Source organism: Macrobrachium nipponense, chromosome 43, assembly GCF_015104395.2.
Source record: "Macrobrachium nipponense isolate FS-2020 chromosome 43, ASM1510439v2, whole genome shotgun sequence".
Classification (NCBI taxonomy): Eukaryota; Metazoa; Arthropoda; class Malacostraca; order Decapoda; family Palaemonidae; genus Macrobrachium; species Macrobrachium nipponense.
The window spans coordinates 14,632,928-14,643,374 of NC_061104.1; the positions used below are offsets into that span (position 1 = coordinate 14,632,928).

The following is a 10,447-nucleotide window of genomic DNA, read 5'->3' on the forward strand; positions in this document are numbered from 1 at the left end:
TACCTGTAACAGTTTGTATTCCTTCTTTCTACTCTCCTATACCTGTAACAGTTTGATTCCTTCTTTCTACTCTCCATACCACCGTAACAGTTTGTATTCCTTCTTTCTACTCCCCTATACCCTGTAACATTTTGTAGTAGCCTTCTTTCTACTCTCCCATACCTATAAACAGTTGTATTCCTTCTTTCTACTCCCCATACCAGTACAGTTTGTATTCCTTTTTTCTAATTTCCCATACCTGTAACCAGTTTTGTATTCCCTTCTTTCTTACCTCTCCATACCTGTATCAGTTTGTATTCCCTTCTTCTACTTCCCCACCCCTAACCTGTAACAGTTTGTATCTTCTTTCTACTCCTCCATACCTGTATCAGTTTGTATTCGTTCTTTCTACGCCTCCATACCTGTACAGTTTGTATCTTTCTTTCTACTCCTCCATACCTGTAACAGTTTGTATTCGCCTCTTTCTACTTCTCACTATACCTGTAAACAGTTTTGTATTCCTTTCTTTTCTACTCCTCCAAATACCTGTATCCGTTTTGTATTCCTTTTTTCTACTTCCCCATACAAAATACCGCTAACAGTTTTTGTATTCCTTCTTTCTACTCTCCCTTACCTGAAAAGTTTGTTTTTATTCCTTCTTTCTACTCTCCCATACCTGTAATTCATTTCGTTTTGTCCTTATTTGTACTCTCCATACCTGTATCAGTGCCCCATTCCTTCTTTCTACTCCCCCAGGTCCTGTAACAGTTTGTATTCCTTCTTTCTACCTCTCCATACCTGTAACAAGTTTTTGTATTCCTTCTTTATACTTTTCCCATACCTGTAACAGTTTTGTATCCTTCTTTTTACTCTCTCCCATACCTGTATCAGTCTGCATTCCTTCTTTCTACTCCTCCATACCTGTAACAGTTTGTATTCTCTTCTTTCGACTCTCCCATACCTGTAACAGTTTGTATTCCTTCTTTCTACTCTCCCATACCTGTAACATTTGTATACCTTCTTTCTACTCTATCTCCCATACCTGTAACAGTTTTGTATTCCTTCTTTCTAGCTCTCCTATACCTGTAACAGGTTTGTATTCCTTCTCTAACTACTCCGCTATACCTGTAACATTTGTATTCCTTCTTTCTACTCATATACCTGTAACATTTGTATGCTCTTCTTTCTACTGCCTCCCATACCTGTAAACAGTTTTGTATTCTTTCTAGTCTCCCATACCTGTAACGTTTTGATATTCTTCTACTCCCTCAGTACCTGTAACCATTTGTATTCCTTCCTTTGCTATTCTACTCTCCCCATACCTGTAACAGTTTGTATCCTAGTTCTTACCTCTTTTTACTCCCCTCCCATACCTGTAACAGTTTTGTATTCCTTCTTTCTACTATCCCATACCTATAACAGGTTTGTATCCGCTTTCTACTCTCTCATACCTGTAACGTTTGTATTCCTTTCTTTTACTCCCTCATACTGTAACAGTTTGTAATTCCTTCTTTTCTCACTCCCCCATACATGTAAGGCAGTTTGTATTGGCCTTCTTTCTGCTCTCCACCAAAATACCTGTAACAGTTTGTATTCCTTCTTTCTACTCTCCCATACCTGTAAGCAGTTGTATTCCGTTCATTCTACTCTCCCTATACCTGTAACAGTTTGTATTTGCTTCTTTCTACTCTCATACCTGTACGAGTTTGTATGCCTTCTTTTCTACTCTCCCATACCTGTAACAGTTTGTATCCTTCTTTCTACTCCTCCATACCTGTACAGTTTTGTATTCCTTCTTTCTACTCAACCATACCTGTGAACAGTTTGTTGTATTCCTTCTACTCTCCCATACCTATTAACAGTGTATTGCCTTCTTTTCTACTCTCCCATACCTGTAACAGTTGTATTCCTTCTTTCTACTCTCCCATACCTGTAACAGTTTGTTTTTTATCTTCTTTTTCTACTCCCTCATACCTGTACGTGTATTCCTTCTTTCTACTCGCCTATACCTGTAACAGTTTGTATGCCTTTCTTTCTACTCCACTATACCTGTAACAGTTTGTATTCCGTTCTTTCTACTCTCCCATACCTGTAACAGTTTGTATTCCTTTCTTTGTACTCTCCATTACCTGTAACAGTTTTGTATTCCGTCTTTCTACTCCCCTATACCTTGTACAGTTTGTATTGCCTTCTTTCTACTCCATCATACCCTGTAACAGTTTGTATTCCTTCTTTCTACTCTCCTCAGACCTTTGTAACGGTAAAAGTATCCGTCTTTCTACTGCTACCCATACCTGTAACAGTGTATTCCCTTCTTCTACTCTTCCCATACCTGTAACAGTTTGTATGCCTTCTTTCTACTCCCCTATACCTGTAACAGTTTGTATTCTTTCTTTCTACCTCCCCCATACGCCTGTAAACAGTTTTTGTATTCCTTCTTTCTACGTCTCCATACCTGTAAGTCAGTTTGTATTCCTTCTATCTACTCTCCATACCTGTAACAGTTTTGTATTCCTTCTTTCTACAGCCCATACCTTAACAGTTTGTATTCCTTCTTCTACTCTCACCTGTAAGTTGTATTCCTTCTTTTTTTTACGCCTCCTTACCTGTAACGTTTTGTATTTCTTTTTTCTACTCTATACTTGTAACATTTGTATGCCTTCTTTCTATCCATATACCTGTAACAGTTTGTATTCCTTCTTTCTACTCCCATACCTGTAACAGTTTGTATTCCTTCTTTCTCTCTCCCATACCTGTAACATGTATTCCTTCTTTCTACTCTCCCCTGTAACAGTTTGTATCCTTCTTTCTACTCCCCTTTACCTAACAGTTTGTATCCTTCTTTCTACTCCCCCATACCTTGAACAGTATTCTTCTTTCTATCTCCCTACCTGTAACAGTTTTTGTATTCCTTCTTTCTACTCTCCCATACCTGAACAGTTTGTATTCCTTCTTTCTAATTCTCCCATCCTGTAACAGTTTGTATTCCTTCTTTTTACTCCCCTATACCGGTAACATTTGTTTTTTCCTTCTTTCACCCCTATCCTGTAACATATGCTTCTTTCTATCCCCTATACCGGTAACGTTTGTATTCCTTCTTTCTACTCTCCCCATACCTATAACAGTATTCCTTCTTTCCACTCTCCCATACCTGTAACAGTATTCCTTCTTTTTACTCCCTCATACCTGTAGTATTCCCTTCTTTCTACTCATACCTGTCAGTTTGTATTCCTTCTTTCTGCCCATACCTGTAAACAGTTTGTATTCCTTCTTTCTAGTCCTCCCATACCGTAGCAGTTTGTATTCCTTCTTCTACTCTCCCATACCGAACCGTTTTGTATTGCTTCTTTCTACTCTCCCACCTATAACATTTGTATGCCTTTCTTCTCTCTCCCATACCTTAACAGTTTGTATTCTTTCTCTCTCTCCCACCTGAACAGTTTGTATTCCCTTCTTTCCACTCGCCCATACCTGACAGTTTGTATTCCTTCTTTCTACTCTCCCATACCTGTAACAGTTTGTATGCCTTCTTTCTACGCTCCCAAACCTAACGTTTTTATTCCTTCTTTCTACTCTCCCATACCTGTAACAGTTTGTATTCCTTCATTTTACCCTCTTACCTGTAGTTTGTATCCTTCTTTCTACTCGCCTATACCTGTAACAGTTTGTATGCCTTCTTTCTACTCCATATACTGTAGTTTGTATTCCTTCTTTCTACTCTCCCATACCTGTAACATTTGTATTCCTTCTTTTACTCCCTCTACCTTAACATTTGTATTTCCTTCTTTCTACTCCCCTATACCTGTAACGTTTGTATGCTTTCTACTCCACTATACCTGTACCATTTGTATTCCTTCTTTCTATCTCCCATACCGTAACAGTTTGTATTCTCTTTCTACTCTACCATACCTGTAACAGTGTATTCCTTCTTTCTACTCTTCCATACCTGTAAAACGTTTGTATGTCTTCTTTCTACTCCCCTATACCTGTAACAGTTTGTATTCCTTCTTTCTATCCCCCATACCTGTAACAGTTTGTATTCCTTCTTCTACGCTCCCTACCTGTAACAGTTTGTATTCCTTCTATCTACTCTCCCATACCTGTAACTTTGTATTCTTTCTTTCTACTCTCCCATACCTGTAACGTTTGTATTCTTTCTACTCCAATAACTGTAAAGTTTGTATTCCTTCTTTTTACTCCTCCTTACTAACAGTTTGTATTCCTTTTTTTCTACTCCCCTATACCTTTACATATGTAGCCTTCTTTCTACTCCTATCCGTAAACAGTGTATTCCTTCTTCTACTCTCCCATACCTGTACGTTTGTATTCCTTCTTTCTACTCTCCCATACCTGTAACAGTGTATTCTTCTTTCTACTCTATCCTGTAAACAGTATGCCTTCTTTCTACTCCCCTATACCTGTAACAGTTTGTATTCCTTCTTTCTACTCCCCCATACCTTGTAACAGGTTGTATTCCTTCTTTCTATTCTCCCATACCTGTAACAGTTTGTATTCCTTCTTTCTACTCTCCCATACCTGTAACAGTTTGTATTCCTTCTTCTATCCCCATACCTGTAGTTTGTATTCCTTCTTTTTACCTCCCTATACCGGCAGTTTGTTTTCCTTCTTTCTACTCCCCTATACCTGTAACAGTTTGTATGCGTTCTTTCTACTCCCCTATACCGGTAACAGTTTGTTTTCCTACTTTCTACTCTCCCATACCTGTAACAGTTTGTATTCCTTCTTTCTACTCTCCAATACCTGTAACAGTTTGTATTCCTTCTTTCTACTCCTCCATACCTGTAACAGTTTGTATTCCTTTTTTCTACTCTCCCATACCTGTAACCGTTTGTATTCCTTCTTTTTACTCTCCCATACCTGTAGCAGTTTGTATTCCTTCTTTCTACTCCTCCATACCTGTAACAGTTTGTATTCCTTCTTTCTACTCTCCCATACCTGTAACAGTTTGTATTCCTTCTTTCTACTCCCCTATACCTGTAACAGTTTGTATTCACTCTTTCTACTATCCCATACCTGTAGCAGTTTGTATTCCTTCTTTCTATCCCATACCTGTAATAGTTTGTATTCCTTCTTTCTACTCCCCTATACCTGTAACAGTTTTTATCCCCTCTTTCTACTATCCCATACCTGTAGCAGTTTGTATTCCTTCTTTCTACTCCTCCATATCTGTAACAGTTTGTATTCCTTCTTTCTACTCCTCCATACCTGTAACAGTTTGTATTCCTTCTTTCTACTCTCCCATACCTGTAGCAGTTTGTATTCCTTCTTCCTACTCTCCCATACCTGTAACAGTTTGTATTCCTTCTTTCTACTCTCCTATACCTGTAACAGTTTGCATTCCTTCTTTCTACTCTCCCATACCTGTAACAGTTTGTATTCCTTCTTTCTACTCTCCCATACCTGTAACAGTTTGTATTCCTTCTTTCTACTCTCCCATACCTGTAACAGTTTGTATTCCTTCTTTCTACTCTCCCATACCTGTAACAGTTTGTATGCCTTCTTTCTACTCTCCCATACCTGTAACAGTTTGTATTCCTTCTTTCTACTCTCCCATACCTGTAACAGTTTGTATTCCTTCTTTTTACTCCTCCATACCTGTAACAGTTTGTATTCCTTCTTTCTACTCCCCTATACCTGTAACAGTTTGTATGCCTTCTTTCTACTCCACTATACCTGTAACAGTTTGTATTCCTTCTTTCTACTCTCCCATACCTGTAACAGTTTGTATTCCTTCTTTCTACTCTCCCATACCTGTAACAGTTTGTATTCCTTTTTCTACTCTCCATACTGTAATTTTGTTTGTATGCCTTCTTTCTACTCCCTATACCTGTACGTTTGTATTCCTTCTTTCTACTCCCCATACCTGTAACAGTTTGTATTCCTTCTTTCTACTCTCCCATACCTGTAACAGTTTGTATTCCTTCTTTCTACTCTCCCATACCTGTAACAGTTTGTATTCCTTCTTTCTACTCTCCCATACCTGTAACAGTTTGTATTCCTTCTTTTTACTCCCCTATACTGGTCACAGTTTGTTTTCCGTCTTTCTACTCCCCTATACCTGTAACAGTTTGTATTCCTTCTTTCTACTCTCCCATACCTGTAACTGTTTGTATTCCTTCTTTCCACTCTCCCATACCTGTAACAGCTTGTGTTCCTTTTTTCTACTCCACGATACCTAAAAGTACTCCCCACTATCTGCATGACCCCATCATTATCAGCCGACAGAAAATCAGACACCCTCTCGAAAGAAGACCGGTTTTTATCATTATTTGCGTGTGTGTTTGTATGTGTTTTCCTTTTTCTGCATGCGACGTGATTATAAGTTTCACCAGTGGCCTTGCGTATGTTTTCTCTTATTACCGATCGTAAACCTCTCTCATTCCGTTCTTTCTTTCCATTGCTGTCAACGTTACTAGCAATTTCACTCGGACGGCCGACTTCCTTGTCGCAAATAATCCTAATTGGACGCCGTTCGCGTGTCAGGAGAACCGTAATGCTGTCGTTCTCACATGAGAAGTGTCCCGGATCCTGGAGGGGGGGGGGGGGGGGGGGGCGGGCGTTGGGGGCTAACTAGCTGTTTGCCCATTTGTGGAGGAGGATCGTCACGGCTGATTGGCAAAATACCTCTTCTTCATTGTTCACATGAACATTATCGTATGGTATGTCCTTAAATAAATCGTGTATAGGTTTATTTGCAGAGATATTGTCATTCTGGGTCTCTCAGAAGGAAGTGAGAGAGAGAGAGAGAGAGTGTTTTCAACGTATCATTCTTCGGTCTCAGAAACAAACTGAGAAAGAAGAGAGAGAGAGAGAGAGAGAGAGAGAGACCTTACCCTACAGCTCGTTCGGGTTGCCCCAGGTCCCTCAGTGTGAGGCAACCTCTATATATATATATATATATATATATATATATATATATATATATATATATATATGTATATATATATATATATATATATATATATATATATATAGCCTCACATGAGGGAACCTGGGGCAACCGAACGAGCTGTAGGGTAAGGTCCGCTCTCTCTCTCTCTCTCTCTCTCACTCTCTCTCTCTACTCGTTTGTTTATAATATATATCTATATCATCGATGATATATATAATTATATACTATATATTATTAGTATATATATTATATATATATATATTATATATATATATAGTATATTATAATATATATATTATATTAGGATATATATATTATATAATATAGATATTTAGTTATATATTATTATTATATATAAACTATATATATATAATTATATATATATTATATAATAATATATATATATATTTATTTAGATATATATATTATATTGAGAGAGAGAGAGAGAGAGAGAGAGAGTTTTTTTTCATCTAACGTACTGCATTTTTTATAGTTTAGGAAAGGGCTCGAATTGATCCCATTTCAAAATAATACAAAGAAAATTAAGAAAATTCCGAAAATTTTGATCCTTCGGGCCATTTCTAAAAGCAAATTTTCACGCCAAAACAAAACTGAACAAATAAAAAAGTGCGGCAAAGATTCATCGTCCCAATCGAGTTTCCTGTACAGCGTATAATGCTGTATGAGCCGCGTCCCATGAAACTTTCACCCACGGCCAGGTGGTGGCCTGTCATTCAGCGTTGCCAGACGCACGGCCTCGGCTACGTTTAACCTTAAATAAGATCAAAACTACTAAGGCTAGAGGGCTGTAATTTGGTATGTTCGATGATTGGAGGGTGGATGATCAACATACCAGTTTGCAGCGCTCTAGCCTCAGTAGTTTTTAAGATCATAGGGCTAACAGAAGAAAGTGCGGGCGGACAGACAGACAGCCAACTCGGTAGCTTTCTCTTACAGAAAGCTAAAAAGGATATGAATAGATGAATTAGATAAAAACAGGTCCCAAACTATGATTTATTATGAAGCGGATACATTCATGTTATGACTCCTGTTCACGATACGAAATGAACAAGACAAGGATAACTTTCGCAATGAATCACGTTTATTATAACTAAGCAATTGGATTTCATTTCACTAATGAGGAGAGTTGCTATGGCGAGAGCAGTTCAGGCAATTATCATTACATGCGAGTCACGTTACTGGTTCAGAATATTTATCGTCAGATCGTTAGAAGTAATAGTTTTATATCGCTGAAGCAAACAAGACTGGAAACTGCCATTATGAAAGGGGGATATTTGTGTATTAAAAAGAAATATACGTTCGTGTCTCATTTCGCTTAATGAAGACTACCCGCGCTCTCTCCCCTTGCCTGGCTCTTCCTCAATCCCCATTATCCTCCTCCTCCTCCTCCTCCTCCTCCTCCTCCTCCTCTCGTCTTCCTTCCCTTCTTACTTTGATGATGCTCCTGTTTTTGTTCTTGCTATTTTGTCATATAGTTAGCCAACATTATTTTTCCCGACTGGAATTATTATTATTATATATTTTTTTTTTTTTTTTTTTTTTTGCTCTATCACAGTCCCGCCAATTCGACTGGGTGGTCATTGTTATAGTGTGGGGTTCGCCGGGTTGCATCCTGCCATCCTTTAGGAGTTCCAATCACCCTTTTCTTGAAAACATATGTGTGCCGTTTTCTAGGAATCACACTCTTCAGCATCAGTCCTGGAGCTACTTCAGCCTCTAGTTTTTCTAGATTTTCTTTTGCAGGGATCGTTGTGATCGTGCCTAGTGCTCCTATTGATTATGGATAACGATTTCCACTGGCATATCCCCATATCCTTCTTATTTCTATTTTCAGATTCTTGAGACTTATCCCTTTTTCCCTTTTTTCCCTCTTTCTTTCCTTCAACTCTGGTGTCTCCCATGGTATTTGGCGACATCAATGAGTGATTACTTTCTTCTTGACCTTTGTTCCAATTCAACGGTCACATCTGGTCTGTTTGCACGTATCACCCTATCCGTTCCTGATACCCATAGTTCCCAGAGGATCGTTTGCCTGATCGTTTTCTTATTCCACTCCTTCAGGATGGTGCCTCTTACCACTTTATTACTGCAAATGTAGCTGATGTTTCTTGCACAAGGCTCCAGTGGAGGGCGGGCTTTTGCCACTGAATCATGCCTCTTTTTTGTACTGGTTCTGTGCAAGTGCCGGGGCATTCACATTGCTATGTGGTTTATGGGTTTTTCATTTTTTACGTATTGCACCTTCCGAACAATATGGGAAGAGATTTATTTTCGCCGTCTATAGTAACTTTGAACATATCTGGGTTCTTTTAGGGTCCCTGATCTTGTGCCTGCTGTTTATCATTCCTTCAGTTTTTCCTTCTTTAGCGCTCTCCCCCTCTGTAGCCATTGCCCATTGTTCATCGCTGGGCTTAGTTCTTTTAGTCTGTCTGCATGTATTGTTTCCGTGCATTGGTTTGTTGTGCCGGGGGGGTGCCAGTCCTCTGTTCTCTGTCTTTCTGCCTACTCTGTATATTCTGGGTCTTCGCTACTTTTATTAGTCCTTCTCCCATGCACTCTTTAGCCACTCGTCTTCACTGGTTTTCATATATTGCCCCAGTGCTATCTGTTTTCGATGTTGACGCAGTCCTCTATACTTAGTAGTCCTCTCCCTCCTTCCTTTCGTGTTATGTATAGTCTGTCCGTATTTGCTCTTGGGTGTAGTGCTTTGTGTATTGTCATTTGTTTCCTGGTTTCTGATCTATGCTGCGGAGTTCTGCCTTCGTCCATTCCACTATTCCTGCGCTGTATCTGATTACTGGCACTGCCCATGTGTTTATGGCTTTTATCATATTTCCGGCGTTGAGTTTTGACTTGAGTATCGCCTTGAGTCTCTGCATATATTCTTTCCTGATCGTGTCCTTCATCTCTTGGTGTTTTATATCTCCTCCTTCCATTATTCCCAGGTATTTGTATCCTGTCTCATCTATGTGTTTGATGTTGCTCCCATCTGGTAGCTTTATCCCTTCAGTTCTCGTTACTTTGCCTTTTTGTATGTTGACTAAGGCGCATTTTTCTATTCCAAACTCCCATCCTGATGTCCCCAGATACAATCCTTACAGTCTGGATTAAGGTATCTATTTCCTTGATGCTCTTACCATACAGCTTGATGTCGTCCATGAACATCAGATGGTTGATTTTGTTGCCTCTTTCTTGAGTTGGTACCCGGCATCCATCTTCTGTAGTACTTTTGTCATGGGAATCATGGCTACTACGAAGAGTAGTGGGGACAGTGAGTCGCCCTGGAAGATCCCTCTCCTGATATTAACCTCTGCTAGTCTTATTCCAGAGCTTGTAAGTATTGTATTCCAGTTGCGCATTGTATTTTTTTGAGGAAGCTGATGGTATTTCCTCTGCCCCATATATTTTTCAGGCATTCTATTAGCCAGGTGTGGTATCATGTCGAAGGCTTTCTTATAGTCTATCCTGCCATGCCTTAGGTTGGTCCTTCTTCGACTGCTGTTCTTCATTACCATTTTTGTCCTAGCAGGAGCT

The 10,447-nt window shown here is 39.2% G+C and overlaps 1 protein-coding gene across 1 annotated transcript in view; it reads left to right on the forward strand.

Moving 5' to 3' along the window:
• Positions 1 to 10,447, forward strand: part of LOC135213794 (calphotin-like) — a 78,068-nt gene that overhangs the window by 27,562 nt on the left and 40,059 nt on the right. The window contains exons 7-10 of the mRNA XM_064247922.1: positions 1,052 to 1,071; positions 2,507 to 2,548; positions 4,711 to 5,412; positions 5,566 to 5,797. Coding sequence (XP_064103992.1) covers positions 1,052 to 1,071; positions 2,507 to 2,548; positions 4,711 to 5,412; positions 5,566 to 5,797 — 996 coding nt within the window. The remainder of the gene's footprint in view (positions 1 to 1,051; positions 1,072 to 2,506; positions 2,549 to 4,710; positions 5,413 to 5,565; positions 5,798 to 10,447) is intronic.